At 39.3% G+C, this 21,070-nt stretch overlaps 1 protein-coding gene across 2 annotated transcripts in view; it reads right to left on the bottom strand.

Annotated features, from left to right (window-relative positions):
* Nucleotides 1-20,027, bottom strand: part of insig2 (insulin induced gene 2) — a 33,415-nt gene extending 13,388 nt beyond the window's left edge. The window contains exons 1-4 of one of the 2 annotated variants that reach the window (XM_067987280.1): nt 19,747-20,027; nt 9,462-9,821; nt 7,143-7,267; nt 6,559-6,725 (exon numbers count right to left, since the gene is read on the bottom strand). In XM_067987280.1, coding sequence (XP_067843381.1) covers nt 6,559-6,725; nt 7,143-7,267; nt 9,462-9,711 — 542 coding nt within the window. In that variant the 5' untranslated portion in view covers nt 9,712-9,821; nt 19,747-20,027. Of the gene's footprint in view, nt 1-6,558; nt 6,726-7,142; nt 7,268-9,461; nt 9,822-19,467; nt 19,726-19,746 lie in introns of those variants that run through there. The other variant, XM_067987281.1, reaches the window with a different exon arrangement.
* Between the last annotated feature and the right edge of the window lie 1,043 nt (nt 20,028-21,070).

Genomic DNA, 21,070 nt, shown 5'->3' with positions numbered 1-21,070 from the left:
AGCCCTGTAGGTTACGGCACTTCAAGTGCACATCCAAGTACTTGTTAAATGAGTTGAGGGTTTCTGCCTCTACCACCCTTTCAGGCAGTGAGTTCCAGACCCCCACCACCCTCGGTGAAGAAATTTCTCCTCAGGTCCCCTCTAATCCTTCTACCAATTACTTTAAATCTATGCTCCTTGGTCACTGACCCCTCTGCTAAGGGAAATAGGTCCTCCCTATCCACTCTATCTAGTCCAGTCATAATTTTGTATACCTCAATTAAATCTCCCCTCAGCCTCCATTGTTCCAAAGAAAACATCCCCAGTCTATCCAATCTTTTCTCATAGCTAAAATTCTCCAGCCCTGGCAACATCCTCGTAAATCTCCTCTGTACTCTCTCTATTGTAACTACATCTTTCCTATAATGTGGTGACCAGAACTGTACGCAGTACTCAAGCTGTGGCCTAACCAATGTTTTATACAGTTCTGGCATAACCTCCCTGCTCTTATATTCTATGCCTTGGCTAATAAAGGAAAGTATCCCACAAGCCTTTTTAACCACTTTATCTACCTGTCCTGCTACCTTCAGGGATCTGTTGGTAATAGTGGTCGATACAAATACTTTTTCCCCCGGCACTCTAGAAATAGTTGTATCTATGCTTCAAAACATTTGAGTAAATTTTTCTCTCTTCAGTGAGTTAAACTGGATTATACATAATTGCTAACTATCTTTTCCTTTGTGAGTGATCATGTTCCACTTATACAGCTAAAAAAAATTCAGTACAGCTCACAGAAGGTTGGCAAAAAAAAACTACTCCACACCTCAACATTACTTAATGATCCTTAATGTTTCTGCTAAAGTAACAATGGAGCTCAGTCCCTCAGTAATGCTCTATTAAACAGTTTAACTTTTGTTTGTTTTCTTGAGGTTTAGTTATGTTCAAAATATAAAATTATTTTTACAGATTTTCTCTGAATTGACCATTTTTTGGGCTCTAATTCTCCTCCCCACGCCCAATTTTTCTCCCCGTTTTGATTCTAAAAATAAAATCTGAAAAACATTTAAAAACCTGGGGTTTTAAAATCAGTAATAAAAACTGACTTTAAAGGGTCCTTAAAAATAATGCAACATAAAAGGAGAGGGACAGATAAAAAGACAGGCATTCTGTTGGCAGTTAGGCACAAGGCAGTGGTTCAGTTTAGCAGTCTGAGAGCAAAAGTTTGAGATATATGAATGTCGCTTCAGATTAAATTTGTGCATTAAACTCACAGCTACTATTTTGTTATCCTTTACAACCCACAATGTACATTAAAAAATATTAAGGGAGAACAGTGCAGGAGGAGTACTTTTAGCATAAAGTACCCCACTGTCATCATTTTAGGCTGCAGCAGATATTGTTTTTAATTCATGAATTTTCATCCGAGGGAGACTGCTTCTTTGTGTTTTCTTTTACACCAGGTTACTACATGGAGTCATTCCAGTAATCTAAGTTGGCAGGACATCCAGAAATGTCTCCGTAGAGTAACCCAGAAATCAGTGCTAGGGACTGATCTGGATAGAGATACACTTTTTAAAGCTCGAGTGCATCTGGATTCATATGAAAGCTAGTCCCAAGCACTGATTTCTGAGTTACACAAAAGAGCTGCTCCCAGACACATCTGGAACCTAGGTCATTGGAGTAATCCCTGTGAGAAGAGACCAGAAATGACTTTTCTCTTTGGGAGGCAAATTCATTAATAAGGCAACATCGTCCATGTCATTTACACAAGTGAAAGAACCTCCAGAGCAACATCTTAGTGGAGGAGTTTTTTAGAACACATAAATGCTCAAACACATTGTCTGAAGTATACAGTTAACGTGCAATTTGTCTCTGCAGTTCACACATTTTAGTCATGATGTGGAGATGCCGGTGATGGACTGGGGTTGACAATTGTAAACAATTTTACAACACCAAGTTATAGTCCAACAATTTTATTTGAAAATCACAAGCTTTCGGAGGCTTCCTCCTTCCTCAGGTGAATGTGGAAATGAAATCCTCGAACCTATCGCATTTATAAATCACAGAAGGTACTGCCTTGGCAACGGGCAGTTGGAAAGACTATCTGTAATCACCAGGTATTGTTCTGTGATTTATAAATGCGATAGGTTCGAGGATTTCATTTCCACATTCACCTGAGGAAGGAGGAAGCCTCCGAAAGGTTGTGATTTTCAAATAAAATTGTTGGACTATAACTTGGTGTTGTAAAATTCTTTACAACACACATTTTAGGATAGTGAAAATATCAAACACTGCTGACAGCAAGAGGTCAGATATGATAGGATGGCAGTCTTAAATTATACTACGTGCAACACACTGCTTCTCTGCCCAGACAAAATGCAGCACTGCAATAGGCACACAGGAACAGGAGTAGGCCAGTTTCACGAGCTTGTTCTGCCATTGTATTAGATCGTAGCTGATCTGTAATTCAACTCCATTTACCTGCCTTTGTTCCATATCCCGTGATACCCTTACCTGCCTTTGTTCCATATCCCGTGTTGCCCTTACCTAACAAAAATCTATCGATCTCAGTATTGAAAATTTCAATTGACCCAGCATCCACGACCTTTTGGGGACAGTGTTCCAGATTTTCACTACCTTTTGTTAAGAAAAAGTGCTTCCAGATTTCATTCCTAAATGGCCTCGTTCTAATTTTATTATGCCCCCTTGTTCTGGATTCCCACACCAGAGGAAATAGTTTCTCTGTATCTACCAATACTGGCTTGCATACATGTGCATCCATGCATCACCTCTCATCTAACATTAAAAACATTGGATAATAACACGGCTTTGTACTCAATTGAGTTTATACCGTAGTTGGTCACGTGGTGCGAGACTACCTCACAGAGGTTGTCTCATACTTCGCGCCATAATAGTCTGCAATCAGATAGCCGACCTGACTCCAGAGTTACAGAACAAGTTGGACCGGAATTTGCTGGAGCAGGACATCTCACGACGTGCCCGGTTGGTTTGAATTTTTCCTGCACCCTTCAGCTCAAAATCATTTTGCCCTGTAAGTTGCTGGAAGCGCGAGCTAATAACAGCACGTCAAGGGCAGCAAAGCATCTGGGACCTTAATGAACAATGGGGCAAACAGTACATCTCCTTGACCAATGAGATTTAAGGATTGAGAAATAAACAGAGGATGGGCTGAGAACGAGGGTGAATTCAATGTCAAATCAGGTACAGAAAGAGAAATAAAGAGCGGGAAAGATTGGATTAAGAGAGATAGAAAAGGGAATAGTAAGAATTTTTTTTTAATTTTAAATTTAACATTTTTAAAATCTCCAACAATTCACTACCTGAAGGAATTAGACTCAACACTTTTAATTGTTCACTTTCTGGACCAGAGAGGTTGATTGGCAGTCATTAACAATTATCACGTCATTAAAAGAATACATATGCTATTAATTACTAGACTTAACTTTTTGTTTAATGGGCAATTAATGTGCAAAAGCAGCAAATTCCTGAAACCCATGGGGAGATTACGGGCGAGATGCCGTTTTCACAAAGCCAATCGTCCAGCAACTTGTGGCAATTCCCAATTCATGGGGTATCTCTTCCTAGTTAGCCAATTTGTACATTACTAATGGCGTGTGTCATTCACACGCCCGATATTTTTTCAGCAAATTTCAGCCTGTTGTGTTGATGTGCAACTAGAGCTTTTCACAGCTATGCAAACTGACCTATAACAAGTAATAAAGTATTGTCTCCAATGTTTTTAATCCATTCGATTATTCAAAGTTAATCTGTTGTAAAGTATTTTCAGCCAAGCATACCGCAAGGTCATAAGAGTACACCACCTTTACTTCCTTTGAGTTCATAATAGTTTGATGTGGTATGTGAAATTGACCAAGCTATCTTTGCATTTTTTAAACCTACTAATTCATAGGGAAGCTCCTGGAGAAGAAAGTTTAGATTAAGTATTTGTACGCAACTGGGTTCAATTAGTCGGGATGTAAGAACAAAACTGAAGAACAACGCAGATACAAAAATGGGAACTCAACGTTTGCAAGAATGAACTATGATTGCTTTGTTGACACAAAGAAGATAAAAAAAATGTACATGTCTGAGGTTTTCCTCTAAATAAATTGATCCATGATACTTGAAATGGTTCTCTCGAGCCAGGCCCGTGTCTCTTTGTTCAGCAGTTCTAGACCTTGCAGAAGCTGTGCTGCAACTCAAAATTAGCAGCATATCCCATCCACCCCATGTAAAATTCACAGTAATTTCAGAATTTTTCAAATGAAGTCACAGAGCAAAGGGGACAATGAGTAAAATTCGAGAATACTAGACACATACACATAAAGAGGAGCAATGTAAATAAATTGGCATATAGAAAATATTTTATTAAAACTGAAATTCTACCACCCATAATCATCCAAATAAAAATTCACTTATTAGATCTCCTAATGGCCTACTGAATAAAGACAGCGCCCCAGATACTAAGATACTACTAAACCAGGGGTATCCGGACGTTTTCTCCTCACAGGCCATTCAGTGCTTATTATGAAGCATGTGCATCAAAGAAACATAATCACTGCCACCAGCACAAACCTGCTTAGGATGGGCCAGGGTTTCTTATCCATTTCACATCCTTTTAGTGCTTTGTCACTTTTCTCCCCCTCAGTTCAGGTTGGCATTTCTCCCTCCCCCTATTCAAGATGGCATTCTCCTCTCTTTCCCTTCCAGTTCAAGATGGTATTCTTCTCCCTCTCCTCGGTTCAAGCGAGCACATTTCTCTCGCTTTCCCCAGTTCAGGCTGGTACTTGTCTCCCCTCCCCCACCTTCTAATTTTATGCAGGCATTTTTGCCTCCATCATCTCCTCCTCGTAATCATCATCTTCCCCCACTCTTCAGCGTTCTTCTGGTTCTTGCTTGCTCGATGTCACTGCTTTTTCCTATCTACTACTGACGTTCCAAGCGACTGAACACCTCTTCAAAGTGTGGGCATGAATTCCTGATATTGTGAGAATTTCCACTTATAGTCTGCAGGAGCATTCAATTGGAGCAGCAAAAGAAAGGAAAGTGTTGGCGGGGTGGAGGAAGGGAAGATGGGGGAAAGAGAGCAGATGGTTGTGCTCCATGTATGTGGATTGGAATTCCTAAACTCATGGACTATGAGCCATAGTTTGGACACCCCTGTACTAAGCCACATGGAACAGAAAGCCCAAGGTTTAATTTATTTCTGCCGAGTTAGCCAATCTGAATTAGGGCAACAGTTAGGATGCCAGAATTGGCACTGGTCCAGGAAGGAATAAAAAAAACTCCAGAGTTCCCACTCTTAATTTCTACCCGGTTACCTTCTGCTGGAAAGGACCTGTGTGAAGATGAGGTAAGGACAGAATCAGGCAGGACTGTAATGCCATCCATGTCAAATAGTTGTCACTTACTGTGTCATCACCCACCTGTGTCCCTACCTCAGCTCATTCACCTTCATCACTTACAAACTCATTTACATAGAAACATAGAAAATAGGAGCAGGAGTAGGCCATTCGAGCCTGCTCCGCCATTCAATATGATCATGGCTGATTCTCTATCTCAATACCATATTCCCGCTCTCTCCCCATACCCCTTGATGCCTTTTGTGTCTAGAAATCTATCTAGCTCCTTCTTAAATATATTCAGTGACTTGGCCTCCACAGCCTTCCGTGGTAGAGAATTCCACAGGTTCACCACCCTCAATGAAGAAATTTCTTCTCCTCTCAGTCCTAAATGTCCTACCCAGTATCCTGAGACTGTGTCCCCTCGTTCTGGACCCCCCCAGCCAGGGGCAACATCCTCCCTGCATCCAGTCTGTCTAGCCCTGTCAAAATGTTATATGTTTCAATTACTCCAATGGTCTTCTTACTGGTCTCCCATCCTTATCACTCCATAAACACCAGCGCATACAAAACTCTGCACGCTATATCCTATCCCTGTCCTCACACAATTTTAAGTCCCCCCTTGAAATCTACATCTCCGATGAAGCTTTGTCATCCTGCTTTATGGCTCCTTCTTTGGCTCAGCATTTTTCCATACAGTTTGGTGAAGCACCTTGGGACATTTTCTACATTAAAAGCACTATATAAATGCAAGTTGTTGTCATTGCTGGCAAGAAGAGCACATTACTGCATATATTATAGACCTTCCCCCAGATTCAACCATTGCAGGAAGAAGTCTGGAAAGTCCCGGAGAACATAACCGGTCTCACAATCTCTGAAAACCCAGGCCTGGACCTGCCTACTAGAGAACAAGCCCCACCTGCACCTTATGTGCATTCTCATCTCAAAGAATTTTTAAAAAAATTCTTAAGTACAAACTAGTGTCTATTTGAGTCATAAAATGTTTGGTTGAGTATTACAATATTTAGATAAAATGTTTGTTATATAGGTTCTACAGAAAATAATGGGAGTTATCTATATAGAATACAATTTATTTTTCTACAATACTCAACAAGAAACAAAAATGTCAACCACGTTGATGCCCACAGCAAATGGAACTTTATATGTGAAAAGCACTGAATGTTCCAATCAGATAAATCTTCTATTTTGTACTTACTGGTAAACACCATTGTACACTAGAAGCTGGGTGACCAACGTGGCGAGAAAAGCAATTCCTATTCCAAGCCCAAAGCCACTGCGAGATCTATCAAAAGTCCACCACAGTCCAACGGAAAGCGCTGCTAATGTAAGGGACAGCTGCATATTGTTAGCAAAGTCCACCTTCTATGAGAGACTTGTTAAGGTTCAAGAAACAACGACTTATTGCATTTTTTCTTAACTATATATCCGTAAGAAAAATTTATACCAAATATAAAACAGTTGATAAACTACCAAAAAAATTCTCAACAGAAGCTTTTATCAAAAACAAAATTAATTAGAGAACTTCATGTAAAATCAGTGTTGATTATGTAGAAGTAATGTTTCAAAGAATTTCTACAAAGAAGTTTATCTAAAAACTTTCCAAACAGCCACTTCTTACTTTGGAGGTAATTACTTTTTGGAATTAATCTAGTCACTAATTTGCATAGTTTCTTGATGTGTACAGACTCCAAAATCTTACAACTAAGAATGCAGGACGTTTTTCTAAGATAAAGATTAAAAATATATATATTTCAGTTTGGTAAACAAAGATAAGGATACAGCACTAGCATGGTTTATGCCCACAAAGACTGCCACACAACGCATTACACTGGACCATTCCCTCTTGAATTTGTGTGGTTCTCCCAGATGGCTGTCAATGCATGGGTAAAGCAAACCAATCACAGCTGCAGGAATAGAAAGACAACATTGATTTGTATGACCTAAAATAGCAGGTTTTTTTTGCATACAAGGCTTTAAGGTTACTTTAGTTCAACAGCACTGCCCAAACACACAAAAAAAGTTGTTTCAACAAGCACAAACTCAACTAACACTGTACAGTATATATAATTTATAATGAATATTTAACACTGCCAAGGGGCTAAGCTCTTTATGACTCTCTCCAGCTAATCAATCTACTGTATCATAAGATGTCAAAATTGAGGATTTCAAGCAAAGACTAATGATTGCACTGCCAAAAAAAAATTAAAATTGTGTACCAATTAAAATCCCCCCTCCTCCAATCAACCTGCATCCCATTTCTTTGCTGAGGGTGGACCAATGACAAACATCTGCCAACACTGTTCGAATACCAGTAAGGACTGGAATAATGGACTGTCCACGGATTCACTTTGTTCCTTTCCCTCCCCGTGGAAGCCTTTTACCTCACCCAATTGCATCACTAATACCAGGAACTCAGTTGCTATCATTCCGTAAATTAAGGGTTTGCACTACTAGACCACTGCACCTTTTTACAGAGTTCTGCTGCAAAGGACAGCTTAAGGCTTACAGTATATTTTAAATAACTATATAGAATTGTAAATCTGTTGTGCAATTTTCAAAATCCCAAAATTTGTTTTCCACATTCATAATTAAGTTTGTTAAAAAGCAGTAAACAGATTAAAATTTCAATTTTAAATAAATTCTTGTTTTTCTCATTAAAAAGTTTAAATGCACCTGTAGAATCACAAGTTCTTTTACTGCTGTGCAAATTTCATTAAACTACAATTTTATAAATTATTCAAAGTAGATGTTAACCTCATCCCCACTGCAACAAAATCACCATTATAAAAGATTTAAAAAGTAACACTGTTTGGGGAAAAATGTGGTAATAAGATGCTCACAAGTCAAATTCCGACTAACTTCTTCCATTCACCTTTGTTGGACTAATATTATGGGGTAAAATAATGAATTAGCCCAGAATGTTGATAATTTAAATGTGGAAAAATGAACCAAGTGTTTTTAACAAAACTATAAATTGGCTTGTGCTTCAATATATTTAAACTCTCTTAACCATTGTGCTGTACAGCAAGTTATACAGGGGTTTGGTTAAATGAATGAATGAATGCTGGTATTGAGCCATAGGATTAAAAAACATTGTGGTTGTACAGCAACATGTTACCACCTAACCACTTTTTAAAAAAAAAACTTTTGGCATTTATGTTATCACATGTGAAGAGATGTGATTAATATCTCTCACCTTTATAGTGCCCTTCCCCTTTAAATGGAATGTGCACATATCCTTTAGGTGCAGCAGGGCGAACAGATATATTTGTAAAGGGAAAACCCATTTAAATACTAACTGACCCCGTAAAACAAATGAAAAATGTTGTACTCTTCAGTCTAGTGTCTTCGAACACCTGTCAATAACAGGTGTTCAAACATCAGGCTAAAAATGTTCCACTTGTGCATTGTTGGGTCAGTCAGTAGCACAAGTGCCCTGTCCTCGCAACACATTTCATTAAGATTATTTGCAAGAAGTTTTTTTTAAATAAAAGGTAATTTTATGTACTTAATTGCTTTGGTACCTCCAATTTCCAATTAACTCAATTGTATTTCTATAGGTGTGTGGGGTCAGATAGCTTTGCACAACAACTTTGGTAAAATATAAGAGAACTTCACTAATTAAATCATACAACTATATGGACAGTGACAGTACAATAACAAGGACAGAGCAACAATAGTTTTCTTGCAGCCTTTATATAAAATCAAAACTAGTTAACAGTGGTCTATGAAGTAGATAAACAAAAGCTATACTTTATACTGTAAACTTACATATCTGCAAAAGAAGTTTACTTGTAAGCAGCTATTTAAAAAAAACACACACCCATAGTGTTATTCTGCTCTAGATCTCAATATCCACACATAACTAGCATGTTAAAATGCAACTACTCATAAATAGAAGCTGTTATGTTACCCTTAATTTTCTTGGGGATATGATCTTGAAAGATAATGCGGTGACTCAAACTGCTGATATGCATGTCCTTGTACAGTAAGTTTTGTTAAAGTGAAACTGCTTTGCTCACACAATCTTTGGTAACATCACTACAGGTGCTTCCTAAAATACAATATCACAAAACAGAACACGTTGTGATCACTTACCTGATGCTGTACCACAACACGGTGGAACCCACCAAGCAGAAGAGAAAATGCTGGCAATCACATCAGGAGGAAAAAGGGTAACATTTCTTTGTATCTGTAATAAGTTCAATACAAGTGCTAAGAACACACCAATAGAAAATAAGACCACTCCCCGAATAAGCAAGTTCATGTTCTGGTTTGTGATGACAGAAACATATAGTCCATGTTCGATCTGCACAGTTGTCGTTTTGTTTCTTTCCTCCTCCGCCATTTATGTAAAAGGTATTTGAGTATCTGTCTACTCACAAATGTTGGCTGTAGGAGCGTACCTCCACTTAGCTGGATCTATTTTCACCCTTTAATACACATCGTGTGTGCAACCTACAAAGAATTGAAATACAGCCTGCTATACAATTACTACAGTAAGCAATCTATGACAAGAGTACATAAAACAAGGATCATTTCTACATAATGGACTAGTCCCCCTTAACAAGCAAATTAACTTATGTATTGTAGAACACTTGAGATGAAAAATGCAATAGGCTTTCTTGCAAGTGGTGGGCAGAGAGATCTCAATGTCACCAGTGAGAGGTCGAACCATTTTGATGCTTGGGCCACATTTTCATTCAACTGGCAAGCTGCCAGCACATCCTAAGTGCTAATAGACAGCTCGCCATTTTGGTGGGAGGGGTGTGGGTGGCAAATCAAATCCAGCTGGCCATCCATAGAGCCTGGGCCTGCAGCAAGGGATTACAGGGGAGGGAGTCTTAGAGTATTATTGAGGGGGTATGGGGAGATTAGCAGGGAAATGTGGAAATGGGCAATTGTGCTCATCCTGCTGCTCAGGAAGTACCAAATAATATGTTTTTGTTCTCAGAGCTGCTTCCAGTAGCCCCTGGTTCTGGCCATTTCCCACTCCGTTTAGTGGACAGTTCCAGCACACAGCAGGTGCTGCACTTAACTGCACCAAAATGGTATTGGCGACCTAACGATGTTATAGGATCCCACTATGGAATAATTGGACGCCCACCTGTTTCCAAAGCCTGAATCGAGGCCCACTCGAAAATGGCAGTATTTACTATGTTTTAAATTGTGGAGCTAAGACTATTACTTCTTTAATCGGGTGACTGATTAACTGATAATATGGCAATGATTCAGGAACAATTAGTCTAGACTCTTCATTAGTAATGGCAATTGATTTGCCCTTTGTAGTATGGATCCAAGTGTCTTTATTTCAAAATTATCTTAAGCAAATTATTGACAGTTCTGAGTAATTCTAGTTCTTTTTTTGCTGATAAACTTTCTCTAAATTCTGCCCAAATTCTGTTTCTTCATGCAGTCACTTTCTTCCCTTCATAAGCACAATACATTTCAGGGAATCGGACCAAGATCAAAAATCTTTAAGCCTCAAGACTAAATAAATATGTTCTAGACATTATAACAATGTACTTAATCTTCTTCCGACTAAATGTTCTGCTCATGCAAATTTCACATCCAGAAATTATAGCAGAACCTCATTCAATTGCCAAATACCCCATCTCATGGATTAAAATTCACAATGTTATCTGACCACTAAATCCAGCGAGAAAAAAAATCCCTTTTTGTCTTATTTGAATGACTTGATTTATTACTCTGTTTGTACAATTCAAGTATTGTACTGTAGTACCATCACTGAAAGAATTAACTCTGTAATTGAGTACTCCCTGTAGGCAATTGATTAAAAATGGTCATTGCAAAATTTTAGGCAGGATGACCTACTTCTTACCCAACTAATAAAAAGGATTGTACAGAATTCTATTGCAAATCTCTTTAAATAGCAGAATGTGCATGACAATGTCCAACTTCTACGTATCACTCCACCTTAACCAAGGTAGTGTGGTCCTGCACTATCCAGAACCATGATCTACTAACTTACTGATAGCTCCTTATAATGTGGAAAAGTCATGCAACTTTCCCACTTCTGATAATTATCCAGTAACTCCTTTTGGAAAATGAACGAGTGTGCGTGTGTGGATCTTGGGTAAAAACCATATTGGGTGTAATTGTCATACCTTCCACAATCAAATAGCCTACCTAAACTCGCTGTCCATGATCACACATGAAGAAAGGCCACTTGAGAAATATAGCACTCATGGAACTGTACTCTAATAACAGCCTCTTCAGGACACAAGGGGAGAAAAACAGATCTATGTCTAGCCTCTGCTTAATATACTTTTTCACCCCAAAAGTGGTAAACATTTAGGGAAAGTCAGCCATTGCCTTTTCTAGTTCTATATTGTAGAACTCACTGGCCAATGGTCTTGAACAATCCTAATCAGTATTCAAAAAGCTTTTATATTGCTACTTAATACTGAACTATGCTTGTAATGGGAACTAGTTTGTCACTTACTATAGCTTTCATATTATCCATGCTCTACCTCTCCTCCATCTATATCCATTTGTATTATTTTATTGAAAGTATAATCATTAGTAATGCCCATCTGGACTACTTTGACAGGGACTGATTAGCTGGTTCAAGCAAAATTGAATTATTCTATACAAAAGATTTTTTTTGCCCAAATATTTTCTAAATGAAGCATTAATTTTGTAACTGAAATCAGAAAACAAGCTTAACAGTCATTTCACAATCTTAAATTTAAACAGCTGGCAGCTAACATTTTAACCTATCCTTAACAGGTGATTCAGCATCACATCAACAACTTGCATTTATATAGCGTTTCTAACGTTATAAAATATCACAAAGGGCTTTAGAGCATAACACAAGAAAATAATCACAATGAGCCAAAAATTATATCATTTTATGATGAATCATAGAAAGGTTTCAGCATGGAAGGAGGCCACTCGGCCCATCGAGTCCGTGCCGGCTCTATGCAAGAGCAATCCAGCTAGTCCCACTCCCCCACCCTATCCCCGTAGCCCTGAATTTTTTCCTTTCAACTATTTATCCAGTTCCCTTTTGAAGGCCAAGATTGAATCTGCCTCCACCACCCCCTCAGGCAGTGCATTCCAGACCCAAACCACTCACTGTGTAAAAAAGCTTTTCCTCATTGTCACCTCTGGTTCTTTTGCCAATTACCTTAAAGCTATGTCCTCTGGTTCTTGACCCTTCCGCCAATGGGAACAGTTTTTCTCTATCTACTCTGTCTAGACCCTTCATGATTTTGAATACCTCTATCAAATCTCCTCTCAACCTTCTTTGTTCCAAGAAGAACCAACCCAGCTTCTCCAGTCTATCCACATAACTAAAGTCCCTCATCCCTGGTGATAATTAACATGTCTGAATCAATTTTTTTCTGTGAAGTGCCTTGGGACATTTTTCTACGTTAAAGGCACTATATAAATACAAGTTGTTGAATAGTCTTAACAGAAACCCTACTCCATGGAGTGAAGTTACTACAAATTAGATACAACCCTGGAACATGGAGAGTAGTAAATATCCTAAGACATGGATCCAGAAGGGAAAAAAGTAGTAACTTTCAGGCATGCAATCTTGATCTAAAGAATGTTACATTTTCTAAGATACTAAATTTTGAAGAAAATTTTGTAAGGGTGAAATAAAATTAAGATTTTGAATGAGGATCTTATGTTCCCAATGCTGTCAGTAGGTTTTGTGTACTGGTACCAATACACTACATAAAAAATCAAACATTTAAGCTGCTACACTTTAATACTGTGCCAATACTTTTCTCAAGTGACACTCAATCTTCTCCGTTCTAGTGAAAAGAGCTCCAGTTTCTCCACTCATAACTACAGCCTCTCATCCTAGGAATCATACAGTAAGTCTCTTCTGCACCAGTGTAGTACTGAGGGAGTGCTGCACTGTAGGATGTGCCATCTTTCAGTGGAGATGTTAAACAGAGATCCTGTTTGCCCTCTCAGATGGACATAAAAGATCCCACCGCACTATTCAAAGAAGAACAGGAGAGTTCTCCCAGTGCCCTGGCCAATATTTATCCTTCAAACAACATCAGTTAAAAACAGATAATCTGGTCATTTATCTCATTGTTGTTTGTGGGACTGTGCAGTGCACAGATTGACTGCTGCATTTCCTTTTGACAACTTCAAAAGTACTTCATTGGCTATCAAGCGCTTTAGGACATTGTGAGGTTATGTAAGGCACCATTTAAATGCAAGTTCATTCTTTCTTTCTTTATGGCATGCAACTTCAAGTAAATCTGATAGAGCTGATCAAAATTATGAGGGGTCTTGAAAAGGTAAACAGCAAAAAACAATTTCTACTGGCCTGTAAATCAATAACTAGAGGCATAAATTTAAGCTCATCCAAAAAATAAAGGGAGAGATTAGGAGAAAATAAATAGGCAGAGAATATCCTCTCAGAAACAGTAGTGGAAACAGAATCCATAACAACTTTTAAAAAGAATGTACATAAATATTTGAAAAACAATAATTTAAGAGGGTATGGGGAAAGGGCAGGGAATGTAACTTAGTGGGTAGCTTGGGACAAAATTAACTGTCACTTGGAAAAGTATGGGTTAATAAATGAAAGTCAGCACGAATTTGTTAAAGGCAAATCGTGTTTAACTAACTTGATTGAGTTCTTTGATGAAGTAATGGAGAGGGTTGAGTGCAGTTGATGTGTACATGGACTTTCAAAAGACATTTGATAAAGTACCACATAATAGACTTGTTAGCAAAATTGAAGCCCATGGGATTAAAGGGACAGTGGCAGCGTGGTTACAAAATTGGCTAAGGGACAGAAAGCAGAGAGTAGTGGTGAACAGTTGTTTTTCAGACTGGAGGGAAGTATACTGTGGAGTTCCCTAGGGGTCAGTATTAGGACCACTGCCCTTTTTGATATATTAATGACCTGGACTTGGGTATAGAGGGCATAATTTCAAAGTTTGCAGATGACATGAAACTCAAATGTAGCAAACAATGAAGAGGATAGTAATAGATTTCAGGAGGATATAGACAGATTGGTGAAATGGGCACATGGCAGATGAAATATAACACAGCAAAAAGTGAAGTGATACTTTTTTTGGGAAGACGGAGGAGAGGCAATATAAGCTAAATGGTACAATTTTAAAGGGGGTATAGGAACTGAGAGACCTGGGAGTGAACGTACACAAATCTTCAAAGGTGGCAGGACAAGTCGAGAAGGCGATTAATGGCTTTATTAATACAGGCATAGAGTACAAAAGCAAGGAAGTTATGCTAAACTTTTATCAAACACTGGTTAGCCCTAGTTGGAGTATTGTATCCAATTCTGGGCACCACATTTTAGGAAGGATGTCTAGGCCTTCGAGAGGATGCAGAAGAGATTCACTAGAATGGTATCAGGGATGAGGGACTTCAATTATGTGGTGAGACTGGAGAAGGTGGGGTTGTTCTCCTTAGAGCAGAAAAGGTTAAGAGGAGATTTGATAGTGGTGTTCAAAATCATGAAGAATTTTGATAGAGTAAATAAGGGGAAACTATTTGCAGTGACAGAAGGGTCAGTAACCAGAAGACACAGATTTAAGGTAATTGGCAAAAGAACCAGAGGCGATATGAGGAAAAAAAAAATTACGCAGCGAGTTGTGGTGATCTGGAATGCACTGCCTGAAAGACTGGTGGAAGCAGATTCAATAGCAACTTTCAAAAGGGAATTGGATAAAATACTTGAAGCAGAAAAGTTTGCAGAGTTATGGGGAAAGAGCAGGGGAGTGGGACTAATTGGTTAGCTTTTCCAAAGAGCTGGCAGAGGCACGGTGGTCTGAATGGCCTTCTTCTGTGCTATAAATTTCTGATTCAAGTTCCTACACACTTAAATTCTTTGAGCAATGTTAGCACATTTAAGAAAATATTTGATCTGTATAAAACAATATGAATATCTAATAACCTACATGAAACCTCCACTGTCATTCCTAGCAAATGTTTTGTATGAACAATATACATTTTTTCTGCAGCTTCACACAGAGCACAAACCATATTTAAAACGGGTACAGAGGAATCCATGTCAGAAAATCTTAAATGTTAGATCACAAAGATAAGTGGTGGCAAAGATGGCAGGGCACTGAAATATATTGTAATGTTTAAGCTATGAAATATGTATTTGAACAGTTTCAGAAAATATTTGCAAGTACACTACCAGTTTTGTTACTACAATCTTGGGTTTGCATGCCAAATAATCATAGAATAAGGCCATAAATGTCCACTTCCATTAATGCTGTAAATAAGACAAAAGCTTGCATGTCAGCTGAAAAACTTAACAGTACTTTTAATCTGTTTAACACTGAAAGAATAAGTTTGTTTTTAAAATGATATCCATTCTTTCTGTAATTGTATTGTTCTTTAGAATGGATTAATGTTATTTTATGATTGTCTTACAGAATACTTGATTAAGTGTATACATGGATAAATATTTCAATATAGCAGTCATAGAGTCATAGAGTTATACAGCACGGATAGAGGCCCTTCGGCCCATCGTGTCTGCGCCGGCCATCAAGCCCTGTCTAATCTAATCCCATATTCCAGCATTTGGTCCGTAGCCTTGTATGCTATGGCATTTCAAGTGCTCATCCAAATGCTTCTTGAATGTTGTGAGGGTTCCTGCCTCCACAACCCTTTCAGGCAGTGAGTTCCAGACTCCAACCACCCTCTGGGTGAAAAAGTTCTTTCTCAAATCCCCTCTGAACCTCCCGCCTTTTACCTTGAATCTATGCCCCCTTGTTATAGAACCCTCAACGAAGGGAAAAAGCTCCTTAGTATCCATCCTATCTGTGCCCCTCATAATTTTGTACACCTCAATCATGTCCCCCCTCAGCCTCCTCTGCTCCAAGGAAAACAAACCCAATCTTCCCAGTCTCTCTTCATAGCTGAAGCGCTCCAGCCCTGGTAACATCCTGGTGAATCTCCTCTGCACCCTCTCCAAAGCAATCACATCCTTCCTGTAGTGTGGCGACCAGAACTGCACACAGTACACCAGCCGTGGCCTAACCAGTGTTTTATACAGCTCCATCATAACCTCCTTGCTCTTATATTCTATGCCTCGGCTAATAAAGGCAAGTATCCCATATGCCTTCTTTACCACCTTATCTACCTGTTCCGCCGCCTTCAGGGATCTGTGAACTTGCACACCAAGATCCCTCTGACCCTCTGTCTTGCCTAGGGTCCTCCCATTCATTGTGTATTTCCTTGCCTTGTTAGTCCCTCCAAAGTGCATCACCGCGCACTTTTCTGGGTTAAATCCCATTTGCCACTGTTCCGCCCATCTGACCAACCCATCTATATCGTCCTGCAGACTGAGGCTATCCTCCTCGCTATTTACCACCCTACCAATTTTTGTATCATCAGCGAACTTACTGATCATACCTTTTACATTCATATCCAAGTCATTAATGTAGACCACAAACAGCAAGGGACCCAGTCAGTGATAACTAATTCCAAATATTAATTGCACTCCATTTTGAAAAACAGTAACAATTTTAAATATTTTTATGCTGCAGTAACATTTCATATTTTGCATTAGATATATTGCCCAGTGTCCCACTGCTGGAAAAAATGCTACTATTGTAGTAATAGTCACATGACAGTACACACCTTTGGATGCTTAATGCTAATAGGCCTTATCTTGCCAGAAAAATAACAGCGTGTTAACGATGCACACCGTTATTAATATGCAAATCTGCCAGCAAGTTCAGGGGATTAACAGATACGCCGTGAGTTGCGAATCTCCAGAACTTGCTGGTCGATTTACGCCGCTCGCTTCGCACAAATGGTATCTCACCCTTAGCCTCACTGTTATTTTTAAGAACCTGCTGGATTTGCACATTAATTGTCCATTAAATTCACCACAGAAAGTTAATTCTGGTAATTAACAGCGCAAGTACCTTTTTAACCACGCGATAATTGTTAATGCGTTGCCAATCAACCTCTCTGACCCAGTTAGGAAACAATTTAAACTGTTGAGTCTCATTCCTGCATGTAATCAATTGTTGTTAAAGATTTTTTAAAATGTCAATTTTTTTTTTAATTCTTAGTTTTCTTTTCTGTCTCTTAATCCAATCTTTCTTCTGCTCTCTTTCTGTACCTGATTTGACTAATTCACCCTCCTTCTCTGTGTTGCTCTGTTTCTTTTTCATTCCTTAAATATCATTGGTTAAGGAGATAGACTGTTGGTCCCGCCATTCACTAAGGTCCCAGATGCCCTGTTGCCCTTACCAAGCCATTATCAGCTGACTTTTCCAGCGGCTCACCACCACCTTCTCAAGGGCAATTAGGGATGGACAATAAATGCTGGCCTCGCCAGTGACGCCCACATCCCATGAACGAATAAAAAAAGTTACGGCGAAGGGTGCAGAAAAAAGTCTGAACTACCGGGGCACGCTACGAGATATCCCGCTCCAGCAAGATCTGGCCCATTATCTTAGATCCTCTTTCACCTCGAGCAAGCTACCAACATTTTGTTTAATAATTCCACACAATAATAAAAACACTCAATTTTTTTAATGAAGAAAATTAACTGTGCTGTAAAAAGTGGTAACCATCTGCTGAAGAATTACAATACAGTAACTCAATTGTGTAGTTTTGTTGATGTTTGCAAACATGCTTGAGCTTCACACCCAATTTCTGATATCCGCCCAAATGGCCAATTCTAGTATTGCCATTTTTCTATCTTGCTATAATTTGTCTGACAACGAATGCAGAATAGTGAATATCCTAAAACGTTGCAGAATGTTTTCAAGTTAAATAATCCAATTCTGGGATGTGACAATACATCTTTAACAGTCAAGTTACACCAGATATTTCACATTGGTGTGAACCCGTTTCATCTTTGCACTGACACAAACTTCGTAGTTTAATTTGATGATGAAGTCACCCAGCTTGAATTCTAGCAAGCAGTGCAAAAACATCTTGAAAAGGTATTCTCAAAACGCTTTGGCTCCGTATCAATTGTAATATAATTTCCGCAAGGAAGACTTTCCAAGCTTTATTGTTACCAGAAATTAAATTCTACCAGAGTAAATAAAGACTGCCTGCAATAGCTGCCTCCATTCCATTCAGAATACCCATTCAATAATAAGAAAACTCCATTTTAAAAAAAAATCAACCTTATGTGCTATAAAGTGTGATAACTATCTGGCAAGGAATTACAAGACAGTAACTCAATCATTTGGTTTTGATGATATTTGTAAAGTGCTTGGGCTTTACTAACATGGTCTAGATCACTGACTCCATTTGACTGAAATTTAATAACTGTTGTTGCATTGTTTGAAATCATATAGCAGACTTAATATGAGGTTTGTTTACACTCCTCTAAATTTAAACTACATTCTAGATAGTTAGGACTCTGAAGTAGATCAATCGACAAGCTACATTACAACTGTGGACTGATCTATTGATAGTTTTTTGTGGGGGGGGGTCATTTTAAAATCCTCTAGGTTTATGAAACAATGAAATACCTTTAAATTACACCTTCTCAACAACATGCCAAAGCATCACACAAAATGAATTACTTTTGCAGTTCATTATTATGTAGGTAAATGCACCAGCCATTTTGCACACAGCAAGAATCCACAAATAACAATGAGACAAGTGACCAGTTACGCTTTTTTTGGTATTGGTTATGGGGAACATTGGCCAGGATCTCAGGCTAACTCCTTACTCTTCAAACATTACCAGGAGATCCTTAATGTCCATCTGAACAGGCAGGCAGGCAGGCTTGGTTTGACATTTCATCTGAATTGCAACTCTGATAATGCAGCACTCCTTCAGTACTGCACTGAAGTTTCAGATTGGATTAGATTATGAGCTACGGTTGGGTTGACATCACTTGGAGGTATACTTCTTGATAGTCTACGGAGTCCCATCACCTAACCTCCCTATAAATCACCAGCTGCAAAACAATCTTTGATCGGATGACTTTGCTCTTGTGGCATATGGTGTCATCAGAGCCTTGAGATCACTATTACAGTCCGTAACACTCCAACTTGCTTTATATTTTCTAGAACCACAGTGACTGCTTAGATTACTAACACAATACAAGTTTGACGTGTCGATTGGATCAAGTACGGAGCAGAGTTACCTCTATCGGGACTGACTGCTATGGAAGATTTGGTGGCACAGGTGTGAAATAAAACCCCTAGCGTTCAGTAGGTTTGATGTTTGATGTCTGAATAAGTGGGACTGACTCGCCACAATGGTAAACGGCACACAAGGATATTTCGGAGCACATTAATTTAACCCCGATCGGGGCACCTCAACACATGCAGTTTTAATGGCATGAATAATAAAATAAGCGGAAAGGAATTTCTTTCGATAAAGATGCTAATCCAAAACGCCCGGCCCAACTGTTCTCACTCACTGCGGCCACTGCACCCAAAACCGTCGCCCGCTGGATCCGAGCAGCACCATAGGCCACACGCAGTGTGCCGAAGCCTGGTTCCTCCAAATAACTTTAAACGGATCGAATCGAGCCGCCCGCCGGTACCACGGACACAACAGGGATGCTGCCGCTCCGACCCGGTGTGTAGAGGCCGACTCCTCCTCCAACCGCCGCCGCTACTATCAACCGAGCCACATCGTTCTTAAACCTCCGCGGAGCACAAACAAAACCGTGCGCGCCCCCGACACAAGCGCGCGCCGGAGAGCTCGCGTGCGCGTCCTTGTTAGGCACGTTGTACTGGGGAGGCGATTAAAACTAACGGCGCTTGATACCCGTGTTCAGAATTAAGGATGTCCTAATTATAAACTACTAATAAAGGGGGTCATTTTTCTAATTTTATTTTTTTTTAGTAATTTCTTTACAATGAATTATATTTTCCAATTATAAAAATAAACCATGGTGCATCTCTGCCAACCTCGTAAACCAGAATAAACCAGCCAACAGCTTAAAAAAAAACTGGCGCAGTGCCATAGGTGCCAACCTTAAGTGCTGACAGGTAATGTATTGGAGGCCAGGCAGTGTGCTAGATTTTTCGGACAAAACCAGCACGGACTGGGTTCCACAACCCTCAGTCCTTCTCCTCTCAATGACACTCCCAGCATTAATGGCAGGGAATGCGGCCTTTGTATGTTATAGACAGGAACTCTCACAAGAACAGGAGTTTTAGCCTCGAGTATAGGGAGAATGGCCTGGAGTTTCTTCCATGGGCAGAACCGGGAAGTTGGACCCAAAATTGCGTCAATTTTGCTGATGTTAAATTGCGCCCAAGTATCCTCGCGATCTGATTAGATTACCCCCGTAGGTAAAAAAAATAGCCATGATGTGGAGATGCCGGTGATGGACTGGGGTGTATAAATGTAAGGAATCTTACAACACCAGGTTATAGTCCAACAGTTTTATTTGAAAATCACAAGCTTTTGGAGGCTTTCTCTTTCCTCAGGTGAGTGTCGTAAGAACTAGGAGCAGGAATAGGCCAATCGGCCCCTCGAGCCTGCTCCGCCATTCAATAAGATCATGGCTGATTTGAACCTAACCTCAAATCTAAATTCATGTCCAATTTCCTGCCTGCTCCCTGTAACCCCTAATTCCCTTTACTTCTAGGAAACTCTCTATTTCTGTTTTAAATTTATTTGATGATGTAGCTTCCACAGCTTCGTGGGGCAGCAAATTCCACAGACCTACTACCCTCTGAGTGAAGAAGTTTCTCCTCATCTCAGTTTTGAAAGAGCAGCCCCTTATTCTA

Source organism: Heptranchias perlo, chromosome 7, assembly GCF_035084215.1.
Source record: "Heptranchias perlo isolate sHepPer1 chromosome 7, sHepPer1.hap1, whole genome shotgun sequence".
Taxonomy (NCBI): Eukaryota; Metazoa; Chordata; class Chondrichthyes; order Hexanchiformes; family Hexanchidae; genus Heptranchias; species Heptranchias perlo.
The sequence above is the reverse complement of the archived record's forward strand: the minus strand, read 5'-3'. Positions and strand labels throughout refer to the sequence as shown.